This window comes from Podarcis muralis, chromosome 2 (genome assembly GCF_964188315.1).
Source record: "Podarcis muralis chromosome 2, rPodMur119.hap1.1, whole genome shotgun sequence".
Taxonomy (NCBI): Eukaryota; Metazoa; Chordata; class Lepidosauria; order Squamata; family Lacertidae; genus Podarcis; species Podarcis muralis.
In genome coordinates this window covers 124,329,905-124,354,325 of record NC_135656.1, presented here as the reverse complement: position 1 = coordinate 124,354,325, position 24,421 = coordinate 124,329,905, and the positions used below count along the sequence as shown (strand labels likewise).

The 24,421-nt window shown below is 45.6% G+C and overlaps 1 protein-coding gene across 1 annotated transcript in view; it reads left to right on the top strand.

Moving 5' to 3' along the window:
- LOC144326680 (uncharacterized) overlaps positions 1–24,421 on the top strand; it is an 87,782-nt gene that overhangs the window by 5,176 nt on the left and 58,185 nt on the right. The window contains exons 3-4 of the mRNA XM_077923421.1: positions 8,772–9,025; positions 19,818–19,887. Coding sequence (XP_077779547.1) covers positions 8,772–9,025; positions 19,818–19,887 — 324 coding nt within the window. The remainder of the gene's footprint in view (positions 1–8,771; positions 9,026–19,817; positions 19,888–24,421) is intronic.

The window sequence follows — 24,421 nt, the reverse complement described above, 5'->3', positions numbered from 1 at the left end:
GAATGTGTGTAGTTGGTTGGTGTATCAGAAGATGTTACACATCACAGAGGAAGGAGGAAACAATACAGATACCGTATTTTGCGCCCCATAAGACGCTCCGGCCCATAAGACGCACCTAGTTTTTTGGGGGGGAAATAAAGAAAAAAAATTTATTTCCCCCCCAGGTGCGGGGCTGGAAGAACCAGGTCGGGGAACAGTGGGAAGGCACGCTCTGCCTCCCCGCTGTCCCCCGAGCTTGTGGGGCTGGCGATGGGGAGAAGTGCACCAGTCCCGGGAGGGCAGGCAGCTCTGTGCCGCCATCCTGAGCGGGGCGGGTCTTAGCGCCCCGCTCGGGATGGCGGCTGAGACCTGCCTGCGGTCCCGCGACGGCAGGCAGCTCTCTGCCGCCATCCCAGCGGGGTGGGACTTAGCGCCCCGCTCGGGATGGCGGCGTAGACCTGCCTGCGGTCCCGCGACGGCAGGCAGCTCTCTGCCGCCATCCCGAGCGGGGCGGGACTTAGCAGGCAGCTCTGCAGGGCCACCGGGAGCGGGGCGGAGCTTCTCTCCCGGCTCCCGGTGGCCGGGCAGAGCTGCGCTGGTCCCACGAGCGCAGGCAGCTCTGCACGGCCACCGGGAGCGGGGCGGAGCTTCTCCCCCGGCTCCCGGTGGCCGGGCAGAGCTGCGCTGGTCCCAGGAGCGCAGGCAGCTCTGCAGGGCCACCGGGAGCGGGGCGGAGCTTCTCCCCCGGCTCCCGGTGGCCGGGCAGAGCTGCGCTGGTCCCAGGAGCGCAGGCAGCTCTGCAGGGCCACCGGGAGCGGGGCGGAGCTTCTCTCCCGGCTCCCGGTGGCCGGGCAGAGCTGCGCTGGTCCCAGGAGCGCAGGCAGCTCTGCAGGGCCACCGGGAGCGGGGCGGAGCTTCTCCCCCGGCTCCCGGTGGCCGGGCAGAGCTGCGCTGGTCCCAGGAGCGCAGGCAGCTCTGCAGGGCCACCGGGAGCGGGGCGGAGCTTCTTTCCCGGCTCCCAGTGGCCGGGCAGAGCTGCGCTGGTCCCAGGAGCGCAGGCAGCTCTGCAGGGCCACCGGGAGCGGGGCAGAGCTTCTCCCCCGGTTCCCGGTGGCCGGGCAGAGCTGCGCTGGTCCCAGGAGCGCAGGCAGCTCTGCAGGGCCACCGGGAGCGGGGCGGAGCTTCTCCCCCCACTCCCGGTGGCCGGGCAGAGCTGCGCTGGTCCCAGGACCGCAGGCAGCTCTGCACGGCCACCGGGAGCGGGGCGGACCTTCGCCCCGGCTCCCGGTGGCCGGGCAGAGCTGTGCTGGTCCCGGGATTGCAGGCAGCTCTGCGCAACCCTTGGAGCCGGTCTTCCGAGGGTTGCGCAGAGCTTCCTGAAGCCTGGAGAGCGAGAGGGGTCGGTACGCACCGACCCCCCTCGCTCTCCAGGCTTCAGCGAAAGCCTGCATTCGCCCCATAAGACGCAGGCACATTTCCCCTTCATTTTTGGAGGGGGAAAAGTGCGTCTTATGGGGCGAAAAATACGGTATTTAGCTTTTTTAGAAGATGGAGAAAGTGTGTCCCTCCAGATGTTGTTCCAGTAGAACTCCCATCATCCCTGGACATTGGCCATCCTTGCTTGGGCTGACGGTACTTTGAGTCCAACCACATCTGGAGGGCCAGAGGTGCCCACCGCAGCATAGAGGATTCCTCTAGAGGCTCAGACTCACTTGGGAGATCCAGGTGGGTGTGAGACATGTTTTCAGAGATTATGATTGATACCTATACTCCAAATCCAAGGTGCCCACACTAAATGAAGGTCTGGATGATACCCTCAATTAGGTCTGGCTTATATTCCAGAAGATGGCCAACCAGAGGATAGATCTGAAGGTTCTGAACTGAGTTACAATCGAGATTCTGAGTTACAATTCAGGCTGAAAAATGGAGTCAGGGATCCTTTTTTAAAAAAAGTTTTTTATTTATACAACAAGAAAAAACACACAAATACCAAATTACACACAAATTACAAAAATAACCATATACACATAATTTTCTTAGCAAACAATAAAACATCTATTGGTCTTAACACTAAAGACCCAACCTCCCATCTATTCCATATTTCAAATTCATATTACTTTTTGCCAGTACACACTTTTATCATAATTAAACTTATTCTCAATAAATCTAATTTCTTATATCTACCTTGCAAGTATTACTGAAGTTCCTCGAATGCTGCAGCAGAATTTAAACTACTATATTTATTTTTCAGATAATCTTTGAAAACCTCCCATTTTGAAACATTCCTGTTTTGATTTATTCTTTATTTTTTTCTGATAAACCATCTAATTTGGCATATTCTGACAGCTTTTGGATCCAATCTTGTATAGAGGGGATTTCATTACTCTTCCATTTTGCTCTTGCAAAATTCTTGCTACCGCCGTCGCATATAAAAAGATACCCTTCCTCTTTTGTGGAATAGCCAAATCTGTTATTCCCAGGAGGTAGGCCTCTGGTTTTTTATTGAAAGAGATCTTTAGCATTTCTTGCAGTTCTACATGAATACTCTCCCAGAATACTTGTATTTTCCTACATGTCCACCACATATGGTAGAATGTTCCTGATTCACCGCATCTCCAACAATTACTTGACACATTTTTATACATTTTTGAAAGTTTCCATGGTGTTAGATACCATTGATGTTGCATTTTTTGAAAGTTCTCTCTAATCGTGTAACAATTTGTGAATTTCCAATTGATCTTCCATAAATTTTCCCATTGGGCCATGGTTATTGAATGGCCAAAATCCTGGGACCACCTCACCATTGCCACTGTTACCTCCTCCTCCTTGACTGTCCAGTCAAGAAGGAGTCGATAAGTTTTGGAAAGAGTTTTTCTTTTAGAATTTACAAGATCAGATTCGAATCGGGAAATTTCTGTTGAGAACCCCTTTTTTTTGTCAGATTTAAATTTTTCAAATAACTGATGGTATTGGAACCAGTCTGAGATGTGTTCTCTTATTTCCTCAAAGTTTTTAAATTTTATTTGGTTATCTTCATTTTTTAGAAGTGTTTTATATGTTGGCCAGCTTTCCTGAGTATTTTTCCGTTTTACTGCTACGGCTTCTATTGCAGAAGCAGCAAGATTCAACTTTGGACTCTATTGCGATGTTGCAAATTCAGAGAAGGGAGAATACCCTAAGATTCAGAGGAATAACAGAGGACGCAGAGGAAACAATTGAGAAAAAAATCTCAAAAGAGCTAGCAGCTTGGTTAGACCTAGAAGAAGCAGAAGTAACACAAAAAATAGAAAAAGCATTTAGAGTCAAATCTAATGCAGCAAAAGCAAATAACTGGCCGGCTGACTGTTTGGTCTCTTTTAACTCTATGGATTTCAGAAATAGAATTTTACAAGCTAGCAACAAGAAGAAATTCAAGTCGGAAGGAAATGATATTATTGTCCACAAGATTATTCCAAATCAATTGATAAAAAAGAGAGAAGCTTACAAACCTCTAGCCGAGGCATTAAAGGCAAAGGCAGTGGACTATACGTGGGAGTACCCTGAAGGCATCTCCCTTTAAAGGGAAACGTAGAAAGTGCTTGTTGGCATTAGATGCGGACAAGTTCTGGAGAAAGTACCGGAAAGAGCTCGGAGGGAAAAGGCAATTGTTGGGAGAATCAGAGGAAATTGAACAAACAGTTGAGAGTTAGGAGACAGATCTAAGAAGGGAATTTATTAAACGTATACTGAGACCTTGAATGTGTAAATTTATTTATTTATTATTTTTTATTAATCCGTTCACGTATCATAAGAAATAAAGTATGGATTATAAATTTATTACTTGGAACGTAAATGGTTTAAATGAAAAATCAAAAAGGAACAAGGTGGAACATATTCTGGTAAAGCAAAAATATGATCTAATCTGTCTGCAAGAAACCCATGTAACGGAAAAACATAAAAGAGTATTAATAAACAAAAGATTGGGGCTTGAGTTTATTGGATCAAGTAAAGAAAAAAAGAGAGGGGTGGTAATCTATGTAAAACCTCAGCTGGAGCCAAAACTGCTTTACAGTGATGAAAAAGGTTGAACAGTGATTATAGAAGTTAAGATCAATAATGAAAAAGTGATAGTTATTGGAGTTTATGCACCAAATGAAAGAAAATCCAAATTCTATCAATTCTTGGAAGAAAAAGTCATAGAATATCTAGGGGGAGAAATTATATTATTAGGAGATTTTAATGGAGTAGTCAATCCAAACATGGACAGAACAATAAAGAAGAAGAAAAAGAGGCAGAACAAACTCCCAACTACATTTTTCCAATTAATAGAACTCCTGAATTTGTTTGACGCTTGGAGGTTTAAGAATCCAACAGAGAAAGAATTTACACACTATTCAGAGCCACATAAATCGGCGGGACGAAACGACACGATCTGGACAACAAAGGATTTATTAAATAATATTACAAAAGCAGAAATACATCCAAGGACAATTTCAGATCATAGCGCAGTCTGGGTTAACTTTAAAGGAAAAGAAGAAAAGATTAAAAGGTGGCAACTTAATGAGAGTATGTTAAACGATGAAAAAACTGTACAGAAGGCCAAGCAAATCTTAGAAGAATATTTTAAGTTTAATTTAAATCAAGGAGTAGATCTAGAGACGGTTTGGGACACGGGTAAAGCCGTCATAAGAGGCTTCTTTATCCAACAAAACGCATTCCAAAGGAAAATAAAGGAGAAGAAAATGGAGATTTGGGAGGAAATTAGAAAAAAGGAAAGGATCCTTTTCCAAAAACCAGATGATGAACTAATTAAGCAAAATATAAAAATTTTACAGACGCAATTCTCCGTGATAATAAACGGAGAGACAGAATGGAAGATAAAATGGTTGCGACATAGAAATTTTGAGTTTGCAAATAAACCTGGCAAACTTCTGGCCTGGCAATTAAAGAAGAAAAAGGAAGATAGAATTATCAATAAAATTAAAATTGAAGACAAATGGATTCAAGAACCGAAGGAAATTAGTAAAACTTTTGCTAGTTTTTTCGGAAAACTATATAAAGAGGTCCAGAGACTCTAGAAAAAATAATTGATTATTTGGGCAGAAATAAACTACCAATAATACTGAAATCTTGAACTCACCAATAACAGCTATGGAGGTGCAACAAGCTATACAGAGATCAAAATTAGGAAAGACACTGGGCCCAGATGGTCTCCCAGCTAATTACTATAAAAAGTTAGAACAAGCATTATTTCTTCCCATGAAAGACCTAATGAATAATCTGGCAACTGGAAAGCTACCGAAAACCTGGAAGGACAGCTTTATTACTCTTATCCACAAACAGGGAACAGATGCCTCAAACATGGCCAATTACAGACCCATTGCACTGCTAAATAACGATTACAAGATATTTGCAGACATTCTTGCAAATAGATTAAAAATGGTGCTGAAAGAGATAATTCATAAAGATCAAACCGGATTTCTTCCCGGACGATTTATGCAATCCAACATGAGATGTGTGATAAATGTATTAGAATATTTGGATATTAAAATTGATAAACCAGCAGCTATTATGTTGGTGGACGCTGAAAAAGCTTTTGACGTGTCCTGGAAATTTATGAAAAAATTAATGGAAGAAATCGGACTGGGAGAAAATATTTGTAAAGGAATAAATGCCATTTATTCGGAACAATATGCAAAATTGATAATCGACGGAAGAATTACTGAGGAGTGCAAAATAAACAAGGGAACCAGACAGGGCTGCCCACTGTCACCACTGATATTTATCTTGGTGATGGAAGTCTTGAACAATCAGATAAGAAAGGATCAGCTTGTTAAAGTCATCACTCTGGGAAACAAAACATATAAAATTAAAGCTTTTGCGGATTTACTTGTTATGACTGAAACCCCTAAAGAAAGTCTGAAAAGAGTGCTGGAATTGATTATAGAATTTGGAGAAGTGGCAGGCTTTAAGCTGAATATAACAAAAACAAAAATGCTTGTTAAAAATGTAACCACAGAAGAAAAGGACGACTTAGAAAAAATATCGGGCCTGAAAATCCCCTCAGAAGCGAAATACTTGGGTATTTGGATTACCCCCAAGAACATAAACTTATTTCAGGATAATTACACCAAAACTTGGTTAGAGATTAGAAAAAACTTTGTAACCTGGAGTAAACTAAAATTAACATTTCTGGGTAGGATTTCCATTATAAAGATGAATGTGCTTCCAAAGTTAATCTTTTTATTTCAAATTATTCCAATACTGGGCGAAGCAGGTTGTCTTAGGATATGGCAAAGAGAAATTTCCAAATTCCTGTGGGAAGGGAAGAAACCTAGGATTAAACACCTGATCTTAATAGACATAAAAGAGAAAGGAGGCTTTTCCCTACCCGACTTAAAACTTTACTACGAGGCAGCCTGTTTCACCTGGCTAAAAGATTGGTGCACGTTGCAGGATCCGGACCTCTTGGACCTGGAAGGTTTTGACAACCGTTGGGGATGGCACGCCTACCTGATATATGGAAAAGCGAAAATTCATAAAAATTTTACCAACCATATAATAAGAAAATCACTCTTTGCTGTATGGGAAAAATATAAAGACCTGATGGAACCTAAAGTCCCGTGGTGGACTTCTCCAATAGGAGGCAGGGATCCTAAATGTCATCTAAAGATGGTTTCCCCCCTCACAATCTCTTCTGGTGGAAGCATCTCTGACTGCACCTCCTCTCTCAAAAATCAGATTCTTTCCTTCCACCCCCTTTTGTTGACATCCATCTGCCTCGAGACACAATGTAGAGTCTCCATGAGGTTGAAGTCAAACAGGGGTGTTAGAAGCACAGACGTGACCCCTGCAGAATACAGGGCAGTGTGTATGGAGGTCCTGGGCTCCCTACACGACAAGGCCATCTTCTCCAGCAGGGTGCCCCCGTTTAAAAATGCAAAAATCTGGACAGAGTTGTCGAGCTTTCTAAAAATACAAATTCTCCCCAAAAGAAGCAGCTTTTGAGCTTTCCTGATCTTTCCCACCATAGAAATCTTCGGAATGTAATGGAGTCTGGCACGCTTCCCTGTGCCGGCTTGACCCTCAAGCTCTCTTCCTGGCTCCAAGCAGAGTATCGCAGCAGCGGTTTTGCCTTGTGGGGGTGATAAATCCCAGTCTGTACACAGGCTTCTTGCTTAATCTAAGAAGGCTTTATTATGTACAGAAAAAACATCATAAATCACCCCAGAGATCGGGCGGACATTCTCTCCGGCTCAACAGCTAAAAGCGAAAGTATCTCACGTATGTGAATAAAACCAGGCCTCAGGATGTGAGACGTCATACAGAACAGTTTAACCCTGTAAGTTCTGGTTCTCCTCACAAGAAACGGCAGCCTTGCCATACGTCTGGGTGGACCTTTTGCCGATCTTGTGAAAATCCTCCTCGATTCCCGGGAGGGGGGACAGACCTATGGCAGCCCTACCTTCTCAACCTTCTTGATATGGTCCAAAGGAAAGCAGAGCAATATTTTTGGCCCCAGCTTGGCCACAGGAGTTACCGGAAGGAGGCGTACAAAGACTCCATCCAACATGTTGCAATGTATTTGGACCAATAGAAGCTCCATATAAAGCACTCAGGAGTCCAACTGTATTTTGTTTCCTGCTTAGCAGGGGGTTGGACTCGATGGCCCTTGTGGTCTCTTCCACCTCTATGATTCTATGATTCAAGGAGGGCTTTATTCCAGCTGCAGTCCTGCAGCATCATAAAGTACCATAAATCAGCCTTCCTACATACAGGGGAGAAGCCAGTGTGGAGAAGTTAAGCATACCTCTGTATACTAGCTGGCTGTAGACCACTTAGGCAGCGCCCCATCTCTTGGGATGCTGACTCACCACATGAAACTGAGTCAGCATTTCCACTTAGCTTAGTGTTCACTCCTTGATACCCACAACACTCCAACACAATCATCTTAAGGACTCCACTCCCGATTTGTGTAACGTTTACTTCTTAGCCTCTTCTTTTCCTGAAGATATTCACGCAAGGCAGCAGAGGTTTAGGATCAGAGTTTTCCTTCTGCTGCTTGGCCTCCCTTCCCAGGTTGATGAGCCCCTCACTTCCCTCTACGGCACTTGCATAAACCACCTGCTTGACCATTGGAGACACTATTGGTCTCGTCTGCTCATTGTGCCAGAGCCTGTCATCGCATGCAGTGAAAGTCCCCGACTCATCAAGGGATTGAGACCCATCAATTATCCTCAACTGGTTTAGATGGCCTGTCGAAGCTTTTCCTGGGTTGTGTCTGCTGTTGCATGCTGACAGCGTCTAGGACCCACAGGTGAGAGCTGAGTACAGGTTGGGGATTAATGGTGGACCAATCGCCCCAGAAGGAGCCCTATATGTCCCCCACGAAAGGTACTATCCTAGCCCCAACACCCCATGACATAATACTATTAATGTATTTGATAGATCAGAAATAAATTTGTGTCTCCAGCAATAAAACTAACAGCTTCATCCCATGAATGAATCAATGCTAAATATCCAAGGCTGAAGTTTCCATTAAGTACAGTTATATATTGATGTTTAATATCGAGCTTCTTCAGTGTGACACAGATTCCGCTTTGAAATAGAGGAGGTACGTCCAGGAGTGATGCAAATGGAGAAAGGACAGTGAGAGAGGCCTAGGCAGAGAATTTACACTAGGATAGCCCTGTGTCAGAAAACGGGCACGAGATCTGGTGGCACATCATAATTATAAATACTAATTGGGATGACTGCAAATTGAACTTGATGTGTATCATCTTCCTTTGTTCTCTCCCTTGAAACATCAACAGGATTTTGTCTCCCTGTACTCTGAAGCAGACGATGGAGAAGACAGGCAAGAGTTCTGGGGTGCCATCTGTAAATTCAAAAGGAATAACGAAGAAACCATTTGAATGTATAGAGTGTGGAAAGAGCTTCAATCGAAGTGAAACCCTTAGAAAACATCATCAAACTCACACAGGGGAGAAACCATTTAAATGTATGCAGTGTGGGAAAACCTTCAGTCAAAGGGGACACTTAAGACTACATCAACGAACTCACACAGGTGAGAAACCATTTGAATGTATAGAGTGTGGAAAGAGCTTCAGTCAAAGGGGAAACCTTAGAATACATCAGCGAACTCACACAGGGGAGAAACCATTCAGATGCATGGAGTGTGGAAAGAGCTTCAGTGATAGTGGGAAACTTCGACTACACCATCAAACTCACACAGGGGAGAAACCATTTAAATGTATAGAGTGTGGAAAGAGCTTCAGTCAAAGTGGACACTATAGACTACATCAACGAACTCACACAGTGGAGAAAGCATTTAAATGTATAGAGTGTGGAAAGAGCTTCAGTCAAAGTGAGAAACTTCAACAACATCATCAAACTCATACAGGGGAAAAACCATTTGAATGTATAGAGTGTGGAAAGAGCTTCTCTAATAGTGGGAAACTTCAACGACATCATCTAACTCACTCAGGTGAGAAACCATTTGAATGTATAGAGTGTGGAAAGAGCTTCAGTCTAAGTGAAACCCTTAGAAAACATCAGCGAACTCACACAGGGGAAAAACCATTTAAATGTATAGAGTGTGGAAAGAGCTTCAGTCAAATTGGACAATATAGACGACATCAACGAACTCACACAGGGGAAAAACCATTTAAATGTATAGAGTGTGGAAAGAGCTTCAGTCGAAGTGGACAATATAGACAACACCAACGAACTCACACAGGGGGAAAACCATTTAAATGTATAGAGTGTGGAAAGAGCTTCAGTCAAAGTGGAGACCTTAGAAAACATCAGCGAACTCACACAGGGGAGAAACCATTTAATTGTATGCAGTGTGGGAAAACCTTCAGTCAAAGGGGACACTTAAGAGAACATCAACGAACACACAGGGGAAAAACCATTTGAATGTATAGAGTGTGGAAAGAGCTTCAGTTGAAGTGAAAACTCTTTGCTATTTGCTGTTTAGTAGCGCTGCAGAGAGCTTGCTGGGGAGACCATGCATTAAAAAGGGACTCAAAAATAACTTAAACAAGGTTTTAATAACAAGAACAAAAACTCCTTGTACACTAAATACATCAACAACAAACCAGACCCAACCACCAACCCATCCCCCAGGGTAATGAGGGAGCTAGTTGCTGCTCCTTATATACTATGCCCAAATGCTGACACAGCTTGATTAACACACCTCAGCAGCACCTGCTATGTTTCACAGCTGTAAGACTGGGTCTCGTTATTTGCCCTGGCTCTGACCCTTAAAGAAATACACAACTTGTGAAACAATAATGAACCTTCACATTTTAAAGTGACCATTCAACATTTCTCCTGCGGTTCATTATTGTGGAACAAAAGCATAAAGCATATTTTGTACATGTCTTTCATGTGTAACCTTTGGAAGTGCTTTAGTAAAAATGTCTGCAATTTGATTGTCACCTGGAACATACTGAAATACAATCATTTCATCAGCAATTAGTTTCTTTACAAACTGTAAACGTAACCTTAAGACTCTAGTGCGCTGCATATTGGTCTCTGAACACAGGATAGCGAGTCCACTCTGGGAATCAAGGTAAACGTTTACTGGTAGTGTTACTTGCATCTGTAGGTCAGCAAATACTTGCAGATACCATTCTATATCACGAGTGGCCTGAACGCATGCACATAATTCATTCTCTGTTGTGGAGAGACAAATAATGGTTTGTGTCTGGGACCTCCATTCAAATGGACAACCATTATAACAAAACACCATACCAGACACACCCCTGCAATTATTTTGTTCCACTGCATGAGATGCATCGCAGAAAATTTCAAAACCTTTCTCAATACTGGATGTAAACTGCAACCTATAATGTTTGGTATGTTTAAGGTACATTACCACTCTCTTAAGAGCAGAGAAACATTGCGTAGTGGGCTTTTCCACAAATTTTGCCAGAAAGTGAAAAGCATAAGTTATATCTGGTCTTGAGATTCTTTGAATGAAATTTAGCTTGCCTATAGCAGAACGATACAAAGTTTGGTTAGGAAATGGCTTATCTTCACCTGTAAAGGGGAAACCACACACCATAGGCATTTCCTTCCCATTTACATTTTCTAAACATAGCATTTCAACAAGATCATCAATTTTTGCAGTTTGATGAACCAGGAAAGATCCATTTTTGCCCTTCTCAATTTGCATGGATAAGTAATTTTTAGCTATGCCTAATTCCACCACTTGAGCCAGACATCCTGGAGACCCTGAGCCAGACATCCTGTAGAGTGAAGTCTAATGGGCCTTAGAAAGCACTGCAAATAACAAGGCCAATGGAATAACAATGCTATTCCAGCTGAACTATTTAAAATAATAATAATAATAATAATAATAATAATAATAATAATAATAATAATAATAATAATTTATTTATACCCCGCCCATCTGGCTGGGTTTCCCCAGCCACTCTGGGTGGCTTCCAACTGAATATTAAAAACAGTACAGCATCAAACATTAAAAACTTCCCTAAAGAGGGCTGCCCTCAGATGACTTTTAAAAGTAAAATAGTTTATTGCTTTGACATTTGCTGGGAGGGTGTTCCACAGGGCAGGCGCCACTACCGAGAAGGCCCTCTGCCTGGTTCCCTGTAACCTTACTTCTCGCAATGACGGAACCGCCAGAAGGCCCTCGGTGCTGGATCTCAGTGTCCTGGCTGAACGATGGGGGTGGAGATGCTCCTTCAGCACCAACACTTTGAATTGTGCTCGGAAACGTACTGGGAGTCAATGCAGATCTCTCAGAACCGGTGTTATGTGGTCCCGGCGGCCACTCCCAGTCACCAGTCTAGCTGCCACATTCTGGATTCATTGCAGTTTCCGGGTCATCTTCAAAGGTAGCCCCACGTAGAGTGTGTTGCAGTAGTCCAAGCGGGAGATAACTAGAGCATGCACCACTCTGGCAAGATAGTCCGCGGGCAGGTAGGGTCTTAGCCTGCGTACCAGATGGAGCTGGTAGACAGCTGCCCTGGACACAGAATTAACCTGTGCTTCTACGGACAGCTGTGAGTCCAAAATGACTCCCAGGCTGCGCACCTGGTCCTTCAGGGGCACAGTTACCCCATTCAGGACCAAGGAATCCCCCACACCCGCCTGCCCCCTGTCCCCCAAAAACAGTACTTCTGTCTTGTCAGGATTCAACCTCAATCTGTTAGCCGCCATCCATCCTCCAACAGCCTTCAGACACTCACACAGGACCTTCACCGCCTTCACTGGTTCTGATTTAAAGGAGAGGTAATTTTAAAAGATGATGCTGTTAAGGTGCTACACTCAATATGCCAGCAAGTTTGGAAAACTCAGCAGTGGCCTGAGGATTGGAGAACACTCTACATCCCAATCCCAAAGAAGGGCAGTGCCAAAGAATGCTCCAACTACCGCACAATTGCACTCATTTCACACGCGAGCAAGGTTATGCTTAAAATTCTACAAGGCAGGCTTAAGCAGTATGTGGACCGAGAACTCCCAGAAGTGCAAGCTGCATTTAGAAGAGGCAGAGGAACCAGAGACCAAATTGCAAACATGCGCTGGATTATGGAGAAAGCTAGAGAGCTCCAGAAAGACATCTAATTCTGCTTCATTGAATATGCAAAAGCCTTTGTTTTTTTTAATTTCTTTTTATTGAATTTCACTTAAATAACCAAAAGAAAAAACAAAACAACAGTTACAGAAAAAAGAAAGGGAAAAAAAGAAAAAATATCCATACATAACACAAAAATAGCATCAATTTCCATTACAGTTCCTTGTCTTACTCCTTGAATCTTTATATCTTTGGATATTTAGATCTTTCCTCTACACACGTATTGACCTCCTTCCCTCCCGATTTCGGGCTTCTTGATAAAAATTCTTTCTTTTTTCTGCAGCTAAGAGTTGTTAATGGTTTGCGCATCATAAGATTTATATCAGACCTGCTGTAGTTTTTAAGTTTCTATAGTTTCCTTCAATATATACCATAAATTTATTCCAATCGCTAATAAACTTTGTATTTTTTTAGTTTCTAATTTTTTTGCGTCATTTTTGCTAATTCAACATATTCAAATAATTTTGTTTGCCAATCTCTGACCATTGGGGTATTTGGACTTTTCCAATTTTGTGCAATTAATATTCTAGCCGCTACTGTCGAATATTGGAATACTGTTTTATCTTCTTTTTTAATTTCATCCCCAATTATTCCTACTAGGAAGGCCTCTGGTCTTTTAGGGAAAGTGTATTTAAATTTTTTTTTTTAACTCGTTATTATCTGATCTTATCAGTAAGTCTTCGTAGGTCAATCTTTCTCCTTCCATATTTGCTTTTTTGGTTGTTAAAATGTCAATTGGTGATAACCACCAGGGCGTCTTCCATTCTAAAAGTTTTTTATTTTTCTCCCAAACTTCATATAGTGGCCCTCTAATAATATGACTTGAAAATCCTTTATGTACCTTTTCTTTATTTAGCCACAAGTAGGCGTGCCAACCGAACCTATTGTTGAAACCTTCTAGGTCTAAGAGGTCGGTGTTTTCCAAATTAATCCAATCTTTGATCCAACAAAGGCAGGAGGCCTCGAAGTATAATTTCAGATTTGGCACCGAGAATCCCCCTCTTTCTTTTCGATCTGTGAGTAATTTGAATCTAATTCTCGGTCTTTGCCCTTGCCATATAAATTTCGAAAGAGTTTTCTGCCAATCCTTAAACATTGTGGAACCTCTAATCACAGGGATGTTTTGGAACAAGAATAACATTCTTAGGAGTATGTTCATTTTTATTGCCACCATCCTTCCCGACCACGAAAGTTTCACTCTGTTCCACGTATCTAGATCTTTTTTAATTTCCTTCCATGTTGTCAAGTAATTATCCTGAATTAAGTTTATATTTTTTGTAGTTAGCCAAATTCCTAGATATTTTATTATTTTAGCCACCTTGATTCCATTCTGTATCTCTTAATTTTTCTCTTTCATCTTTTCCCAGATTTTTAGTCAGCATTTTTGTCTTTGATTTATTCAATTTAAAACCGGATAGTTTGCCATATTCTTCTAATATTTCCAGAGCCTTACTGACGCTTTTTTGCGGCTCTTCTAGGGATAACATCAAATCGTCTGCATACGCTTTTAGTTTGTGTTCTTTCCTTCCTACTTTGATCCCTCAAATCTCTGGTGTTGCTCTTATTTTGTTCGTAATTACCTCTAATACCATAATGAATAAAAGCAGGAATAGAGGGCAACCTTGTCTTGTTCCTTTTTCAATTTTAAATGAATTTGTTAAATTGTTGTTTATAATCAATTTGGCAGATTGATTCGTATAGATTGCTTTTATTCCTTCCATAAATTCACCCTCTAGCCCTGCTTTCTCCATGCTTTTTAGTAGGAACGGCCATGAGACATTGTCGAATGCCTTCTCCGCATCGATAAAAATCAGCGCCGCAGGTACTTCATTCTTACAATCCAAATATTCAATGATATTTATGGTATGCCTTACATTGTCTTCTCCATCTGAACCCGCTCTGTGATACACCTTTTATTTCCAACATTATCGAATTGTGATCAGAGAGGGTTCTCGGTTGAATTTCACATTTTAGAGTTCTTAATGTAAGTTCTCTTGAGCCCCAGATTTGATCAATTCTGCCCCAGCTCTTATGTGGTTTTTTCCTTTCTGTTTGTCTGTCAATTTCTGGTGCCGGCACTCCATTAAAATCTCCCAATAATATCATCTTGTTACACTCTAACTCTAGTAATATTTGTTCCAGTTTCTTAAAAAATTCCAGTTTATTCAGGTTCGGGGCATATATGTTTATCACGTTAAGTTTTTCACCCTGGAAATTAATTTGTACCCCCAAAATCCTACCTTCATCATCTTTACAAATCAATTTGGGTTCCCATTTTTCTTTGACGTATATCGCTACTTGTTTGGACCTTATTTTTATTCTAAAAGCGTTTTCTATCGTATATGCAATCTCTTGCTTTTCTCCCAAGGAGCAGGCATCTTTTAATTTCGTGGCTGCTGTCACCATCTGCAGTGATCATGGAGCCCAAGAAAGTAAAATCTCTCACTGCCTCCATTTCTTCCCCTTCTATTTGCTAGGTGATGGAACCAGTGGCCATGATCTTTGTCTTTTTGATGTTGAGCTTCAGACCATATTTTGCGCTCTCCTCTTTCACCCTCATTAAAAGGTTCTTTAATTCCTCCTCACTTTCTGCCATCAAGGTTGTGTCATCTGCATATCTGAGGTTGTTGAGATTTCTTCTGGCAATCTTAATTCCAGCCAAATTACATTAAGATAAGATGGCTGCAGGAGAGGAGCATGGCAGCAAGAGAGAGAAAATGGCTGCGTGATTTGGCTCTTTTATGGAGTCAGCCAGGGCCACGCCCATCTCCCAGGGGGAGGATGCTCCAGACCAGTGGAACAGGAATTTACACTGACTGGGGTAACCTCCCCCTGCCTGTGCCCACTCTCGGGAAACAAGGAATGTTGGATTGGACTGTTCCAATGGAATGGAGCGGGTGGTTGTGGAAGAACTCCAGGCACACCTGGAGGATGCGGACCATTTGGATCCCTTCCAATCGGGATTCAGGCCTCACTATGGGACTGAAACTGCCTTGATTGCGCTGGTTGATGATCTCTGGTGGGCTAGGTACAAATGTGACAGCTGTTTCCTAGTTCTGCTGGATTTCTCAGGGGCCTTTAATACCATTGAGCACAACAACCTCCTGGACCGTGTAGAGGAGCTGGGAGCTGGCAGCACTGTTATGCAGTGGGTCTTCTCCTTTGTCCTGGGTCGTATCCGGAAGGTGGTGTTGGGGGATGAGTGTTGGACCTCTGGGCTCTCACTTGTGGGGTGCCACAGGGTTCCGTCCTCTTCCACATGCTTTTTAACATCAATATGAAGCCGCTGGGAGAGATCTTCAAGGGGGTGGGCTGGGTGTTCATCAATATGCGGATGATACCCAGTTCCACCTCTCTTTCAAATCGGAACCAGTGAAGGTGGTGAAAGTCCTGTGTGAGTGCCTGGAGGCGGTTGGAGGATGTATGGCGGCTAATGGATTGAGGTTGAATCCTGACAAGACAGATGCACTGTTTTGGGGGGACAGGGCAGGCAAGATTGGAGAATTCCTGGTCCTGAAAGGGGTAACTGTGCCCCTGAAGGACCAGGTGTGCAGCCTGGGAGTCATTTTGGACTCACAGCTGTCCCTGGAGGCACACGTCAATTCTGTGTCCATGGCAGTGTCTACCAGCTGCCTCTGGTATGTAGGCTGAGACCCTACCTGCCCGCAGACTGTCTCGCCAGAGTGGTGCATGCTCTAGTTATCTCCCGCTTGGACTACTGCAATGCGCTCTACGTGGGGCTACCTTTGAAGGTGACCTGGAAACGACAACTAATCCAGAATGCGGCAGCTAGACAGTTGACTGGGAGTGGCCGCCGGGACCACATAACACCGGTTCTGAGAGATCTGCATTGACTCCCAGTTCTAGACAGTTGACTGGAAGCGGCCAAGACCACATAACAACACCAGTCTTGAAAGACCTACATTGGCTCCCAGTATGTTTTCGAGCACAATTCAAAGTGTTGGTGCTGACCTTTAAACCCTAAACGGCCTCAGCCCAGTAGACTTGAAGGAGCATCTCCACCCCCATCATTTTGCCTGGACAATGAGGTCCAGCTCTGAGGGCCTTCTGGCGGTTCCCTCACTGTGAGAAGCGAAGTTACAGGGAGCCAGGCAGAGGGCCGTCTCAGTAGTGGCGCCCGCTCTGTGGAAAGCACTCCCATCATGTATCAAATAAATAAACAACTATCTGACATTTAGAAGACATCTGAAGGCAGCTCTGTTTAAGGAAGGTTTTAATGATTGATGTTTTCATGTATTTTTAATATTCTGTTGGAAGCCATCCAGAATGGCTGGGGTTAATAATAATAATATTGAACTAATTCTTCAGTCATGCTTCTGGAGAGTCTTCCTGCAAGCAGACCACTGTGTACACAAGGGTTTCACAAACCTGGGTTTCCACTCTTTTTGGAAGACAACTGCTAAAGACATAGGAAAAACAATCATTGGAAAACAAATAAATATTGATATATATTTATGAAGGCAACCCAGCTTAGGGAAGATTTTTATGTTGATGTTTCATCGTGTAAATAAACAATAATAGTCACACATACGTATATACGTATATTATTTAAACTATACAAATAATTGTAATAAATCAGTATGGCCCCTGCGTCTTATTACTGCCTCCCTGTTACCTAGCCCAGTCTTAAGCAGACATGGATTATGCCTTTCCTGTTCTTCTGGCCTTTTTGAGGAGCCAGGAAGAGTCTCCGTAAGACCCTCAACTTAACTCTATTGAAATGATAAAATAACAAAAGTACTGTAAATAAGGAAAGAATAAGTGTGCAGCTGCCACCCTGCTGTGGAGGGAAACATCCATCCATCATCTCGCACACAAATAGGAAGCCACCCGCTCCCGCCCCCATTTCCACTCTCCGCTGTGGGGAGAGAGGCGACTTGGGGGGAGGAGGGGGCCATTTCCCGACGGAGCCCCAAGAGCAGGAGGCCAAAGGCAGCGCCATCTCTTCCTGTTCCCATCCCAAAACAGGCAGGGGCTGCTCTGCGGACGTAGCTCTAGAGGCGCGCGCCTGCGACAAGGAACCCGAAGTGTCTATAGGTCGGAAGTTTCCAGGGGCCCCAAAGTGAAAAGTGGGAGGTTTTCCGAAGGGGAGGAGGGGTGTGGGTTGACTAATTCCCCTCACCCCCCCCTACTCCGCTTTATATTGCGGGGAAGGGAACCGGAACAGCGAGCAAGGGAGGCGGAGGTCCACAGAGGACAAAGAGGTAAAGAGGCGGCGTGGGAAAGGGGGCGACTTAGGGGGTAGAGGAAAAGACAGAGACCCCTCCCGGAAACAGAGCCATAGCTATGGGGGTGGGCTAGCCGGGGGGTGGGGTGGTTTTTTTGCACCAGGTGACGCCTCCAGCAGGGCGCCGTTGAGGATGTCTTTGTGGGGACGCAAATGTCCCCAGTTGGGTCTTTGACTCGGGGGAAATACAGCCTAGTTTCACCCCTGCCCGCAAAAAAGCCCCCCTCCTGGGCCTCATAAGCAGGGGCTCCGATCCCCGCAATCCTGCTGCGAAGGGGGGCCCCAACACCTGCAGGGGTTGCGTGGCAGGATCTCCTTTGCAGCCCCCCCCATATTTTTTTTCCTGGGGGTCCAGGAGGTGCTCAAGGCCCCCGATCCATGCAATCCAGCTGCCCTCTCCTTTGCAGCGCCCTCCCCTCCACACGCGTCTCTTTTCCCCGGGGGCTCAAGCGAAGCTGAACTGCCCTGCACCCCCGGGCTCTCTTGCCTTAACTGAAACGTGATGCCCACCAAGGGGGTCTCCACGAGGACCCCCTATCCCCAAGCAGCCCTGGATTTGATCCCAGGACCCAAACATGACGCCCTCTGCCGTTCCCCCCTGGCAGGAATCCCTGGAAGTACTCCTGCGCCTTGAGGGAGAGATGGAGGCCACGAAAGGGTTAAAGGAAGGGAAATAGGCCTGGATAGAGACCCCCCCTCCCTCTCCGCCTCCCTGCCCGCCTTGGGAAGCTCCACAGGATGGAGAGGTTGGTGCGCCCGGGAGAGATTCGGCGCAGAGGGCGAGGGGTGAGCGATGCCAAGGGGGTTTCTGGGCGCAGGGGAGACTGTGGGACGGAGGGAGGAGGGCAGAGGAAGATGGGGGGCTGAGGGAGGAATGGCAGCATCCCTGGGAGATAGAAGCCCAGCCGAGCAGAGAGGGAGGGAGGGAGGGAGGGAGACACTTCCTTTTGGAGAGATGTCTCCGTCCTTGGGCGCTGGAGGAGGAATCTCCGGTGGTGGGTCTGCCTTGGCTTCTCCCTCTTGCACAGGAATCTGCCACTTCTTCAAGTCAACCGGAGAGAGAGAGTTGTCCCTGATGGTGGGGGTTTTTCCACTGATTCCCCCACATTTCCCCCATGGAAGCAACATCCTCTCCCCACTGATCCTCTCAAGCTACTGCATTGGTGGCTGTGGGCTGCATTATACCAAGTCAAACCGTTGGTCCACCTTGGAGAGCAGAAGAGAGAAAAAGGTGGAAGGTCCTGAGAGGGAGGAGGAGGCCTTCTCCAAAGCAGCTCTTTGCTTCTGGAAGCCCCGCCCAGGAAGTAGCCAGAGACCTATTCCTCTCTCTCAGGCTCCCATCCTTAAGTGTTTCCTCTGCATGGTTAATTGATGGTGGTGGTGCTGAGGGAGCCAGGAATATGGGGGAAGGATGCTACAAAAAGGTTTTCAGGGTTTATCGGTAAGTATATCCTGAAAGCATTTGTATTACTTTTATTTTTTGTAGGCAATGTCAGAGTGGGTTACAAACGGAGATACAATCTATCAGCATCCAAAGATCCATAATCCGCCCCAGTCTGGGGCATTTCCATGGTAGACAATGCCTGTGGCTGGAGGCTCGACACTCAGGGATGTGCATCTGCAGGCCTGGAATTGCCAGTATTACAGGAAAGGGTTGGGAACTTGCCAAATTTACAGACTGCATGTGAGTGAGAGTTTGTGTGTGAGGTGATAGTTTACAGCAACCGTGTAATTTACTGCATCCGTAACTTTTCATGAACCGATATTGCTGTAGGAATTCCAAAATCTACAAAGAGACTCTCAGGATAACGGAGATTGCGAGTCTTCCTGCTCCACAGTCCACATCCTCAGCCTGCAGCCCACAAATGCTGAGACCATAAACCTTTTATTAGCCCTTAATGGGACATCAGCTACTTTGTTAGACTTTCTTCAACACATGAATATTTTTGAATACTTTTCCAGTGACGTAAATAGCACTTCCATTTTACTCATTCCACACAGGAGAGAATCTGATCTGCAAGTCTGAGCTCAACTCCTTCTTTGAGACAGAAAAATACAGAAACTTTGAGAGGTAAGTCCTTCCTCTTGCCTGGGAGACGGTATCTTGTAGGTCTCGTTTCAGTTTGTGGGAACATGAGAAATGTCCTGCTGGAGTAGAATCAGGGCCCACCTCGTCCATCATCCTCTTCTCACAAGGACCAGGCAAGGCGAACCCCCCCCCCCCAGCAGGGCCAACAGCTGTCTCCCCACTCAGGACTCCCAGCCCCTGGGATTCAGATGAATAATTCCTCCGTAGGGTGGGGGGACTAATAGCTGGGAACTGAAGGACTGCTACTGAAATGGTGGGTGGTTCTGAGAAGGTGGACACAATGGAGCCGCCTCAGGAAGTAAATGGTGCAGGATTAGGGAATGTGTGCAGTTGCTTGGAGTGTATCAGGAAGATGTTACACATCACGGAGGAAGGAGGAAACAATACACATATTTAGCGTTTTCAGAGGAGGAGGAAGCTGGAGAAAGTGTGTCCCTCCAGGTGTTGTTCCAGTAGAATTCCCATCATCACTGGTCGTTGGCCATCCTTGCTTGGGCTGATGGTGCTTTGATGGAGAGAGGGTGTCCATGAAAGGGTTAAAGGAAGTGAAATAGGCCGGGATAAAAGACCCCCCCCTCCCTGCCCGTCTTGGGAGGCTCCTCTGGATGGAGAGGTTGGTGCGCCTGGGAGAGATTTGATTCTGTGCAGAGGGCAAGGAGTGAGCTGGTCGTGGGGGAGACTGTGGGATGGAGGAAGGAGGGCAGAGGAAATTGGGGGGCTGAGGGAGGAATAGCAGCAGCCCTTGGAGGGGGGAGAGCCCCGCTGAACAGAGAGAGAGAGAGAGAGAGACTCTTCCTTTTGGAGAGATGTCTCCATCCTTGGGCACTGGAGGAGGACTGTCTGGTGGGTCTGCCTTGGCTTCTCCCTCCTGCCCAGGAATCTGCCACTCTTTCAAGTTGACCAGAGAGAGATGCCTGATCAAGGGCGGGGGGGGGGGGGGGTTTGTCCCACTGATTTCCCCACTTCTTTCAGGAAGCTCAATCTTCTCCCCGTTGATCCTCGCAAGCTACTGCATGGCTGGCTGTGGGCTGCCTTTTGTTGTTTAGCTTTAGTCTTGTCCGACTCTTTGTGACCCATGGACCAGAGCACACCAGGCACTCCTGTCTTTCACTGCCTCCCGCAGTTTGGTCAGACTCATGCTGGTAGCTTCGAGAACACTGTCCCACCATCTCGTCCTCTGTCGTCCCCTTCTCCTTGTGCCCTCCATCTTTCCCAACATCAGGGTCTTTTCCAGGGAGTCTTCTCTTCTCATGAGGTGGCCAAAGTATTGGAGCCTTATCTTCATGATCTGTCCTTCCGTTGAGCACTCAGGGATGATTTAAGAATGGAGAGGTTTGATCTTCTTGCAGTCCATGGGACTCTCAAGAGTCTCCTCCAGCACCAGAATTCAAAAGCACCAATTCTTCGGCGATCAGCCTCTTTTATGGGTGGGCTGCCTTATACCAAGTCAAACCGTTGGTCCACATTGGAGAGGAGAAGAGAGAAAAAGGTGGAAGGTCCTGAGAGGGAGGAGGGAGGAGGAGGCCTTCTCCAAAGCGGCTCTTTGCTTCTGGAAGCCCCGCCCAGGAAGTAGCCAGAGACCTATTCCTCTCTCTCACGCTCTACCACTCTTTCAAATCAGAACCAGATAAGGCGGTGAAGGTCCTGTTTGAGTGTCTGGAGGCAGTTGGAAGATTGTGGCTAACAGATTGAGGTTGAATCCTGACAAGAAAGAACTACTGTTTTTTGGGGACAGGGGGCGGGTAGGTATAGAAGACTCACTGGTCATGAATGGGGTAACTGTGCCCCTGAAGAACCAGGTGCACAGCCTGGGAGTCATTTTGGACTCACAGCTGTCCATGGAGGCGCAGGTCAATTCTGGGTCCAGGGCAGCTCTCTACCAGCTTCATCTGGTACGCAGGATGAGACCCTACCTGCCCGCAGACTTTCTCAACTGGTTATTTTCCACTCAGACTACTGCCATGCACTCTACGTAGGGCTGCCTTTAAAGATTACCCAGAAACTACAACTAATCCAGAATGCAGCAGCTGGACTGGTGACTGGGAGTGGCCACCGAGACCATATAACACCTGAAAGACCTATATTGGCTCCCAGGATGTTTCTGAGCACAATTCAAAGTGTTGGTGCTGATCTTTAAAGCCCTAAACGGCCCAGTATACCTGAAGGAGCGTCTCCACCCCCATCATTCAGCCCGGACTCTGAGGCCCAGCACTGAGGGCCTTCTGGCGATTCCCTCACTACAAGAAGTGAAGTTACAGGGAACCAGGCAGAGGGCCTTCTTGGTAGGGGTGCCCGCTCTGTGGAAAGCCCTCCCATCATATATCAAAGAAATAAACAACTATCTGACATTTAGAAGACATCTGAAGGCAGTTTAGGGAAGTTTTTAATGATTGCTGTTTTAATGTATTTTTAATACTCTATTGGGAGCTGCCCACAGTGGCTGCGGAGGCCCAATCAGATGGGCAGGGTATAAGAAATAAATTATTAATATTAGTATAATTATTTTTAAAGGGGCACCGGATGCCTTGTTATACCTTCTTCAAAAGATGAATATTTTTGAATACTTTTCCAGTGACGTAAATAGCACTTCCGTTTTACTTATTCCACACAGGAGAGAATCTGATCTGCAAGTCTGAGCTCAACTCCTTCCTTGAGACAGAAAAATACAGAGACTTTGAGAGGTAAGTCCTTCCTCTTGTCTGGGAGACTGTATCTTGTAGGTCTCGTTTCAGTTTGTGGGAACATGAGAAATGTCCTGCTGTATTAGGATCAGGGCCCACCTCGTCCAGCATCCTCTTCTCACAAGGACCAGCCAAGGAGAACCACCCCCCCCAGCAGGGCCAACAGCTCTCTCCCCACTCAGGACTCCCAGCCCCTGGGATTCAGTTGAATAATTCCTCCGTAAGGGGGGAGGGGGACTAATAGCTGGGAACTGAAGGACTGCTACTGAAATGGTGGGTGGTTCTGAGAAGGTGGACACAATGGAGCTGCCTCAGGAAGTAAATGGTGCAGGATTAGGGAATGTGTGCAGTTGCTTGGAGTGTATCAGGAAGATGTTACACATCACGGAGGAAGGAGGAAACAATACAGATATTTAGCTTTTTTAGAAGATGGAGAAAGCGTGTCCCTCCAGGTTTTGTGCCAGTAGAACTCCCATCATCCCTGGTCGTTGGCCATCCTTGCTTGGGCTGATGGTACTTTGTGTCCAGCCACATCTGGAGGGCCAGAGGTGCCCCACCTCAGCATAGAGGATTCCTCTAGGGGCTCAGATTCGCTTGGGAGGTCCAGGTGGGTATAGATACCAAGGGTTACTGAGACACGTTTTCAGGGATTATGAATGATACCTAGACTCCAAATCCAAGGTGCCCACACTAAATGAAGGTCTGGATGATACCCTCAAAGAGGTCTGGTTTATATTCCAGAAGACGGCCAACCAGGGAATAGATGTGAAGGTTCTGAACTGAGTTACAATCGAGATTCTGAGTTACAGTTCAGGCTGAGAAATGGAGGCAGGGATCCTAAATGTCATCTAAAGGTGGTTTTCCCCCTCACGCTCTCTTCTGGCGGAAGCATCTCTGACTGCACCTCCTCTCTCAAAAGTCAGATTCTGTCCTTCCACCCCCTTTTGTTGACATCCATCTGCCTCGAGACACAATGTAGAGTCTCCATGAGGTTGAAGTCAAACAGGGGTGTTAGAAGCACAGACGTGACCCCCGCAGAATACAAGCCTGGGCAGTGTGTGTGGAGGTCCTGGGCTGCCTGTACGACAAGAACATCTTCTCCAGCAGGGTGGCCCCGTTTAAAAATGCAAAAATCCGGACAGAGTTGTTGAGCTTTTTAAAAATACAAATTCTCCCCAAAAGAAGCAGCTTTTGAGCTTTCCTGATGTTTCCCACCATAGAAATCTTCAGAATGTAATGGAGTCCGCCACGCTTTCCTGTGCTGACTTGAGCCTCACGCTCTCTTCCTGGCTCCAAGCAGAGTATCGCACCAGCGGTTTTGCCTTGTGTGGGTCATAAATCCCAGTCTGTACACAGGCCTCTTGCATAATCTAAGAAGGCTTTATTATGTACAGAAAAAACATCATAAATCACCCCAGAGATCGGGCGGACATTCTCTCCGGCTCAACAGCTAAAAGCGAAAGTAACTCACACGCAAAGAAAGATTCCTGTATGTGAACAAAACCAGGCCTCAGGATGTGAGACGTCACACAGAACTGTTTAACCCTGTAAGTTCTGGTTCTCCTCACAAGAAACGGCAGCCTTGCCATACGTCTGGGTGGACCTTTTGCCGATCTTGTGAAAATCCTCCTGGACGCTATTTTAAACACTCAATTCCCGGGGGGGGGGGGGGACAGACCTATGGCAGCCCTACATTCTCAACCTTCTTGATATGGTCCAAAGGGAAGCAGAGAAATATTTTTGGCCCCAGGAGTTACTGGAAGGAGGCGTACAAGGACTCCACCCAACATCTTGCAATGTATTTGGACCGATAGAAGCTCCATATAAAGCACTCA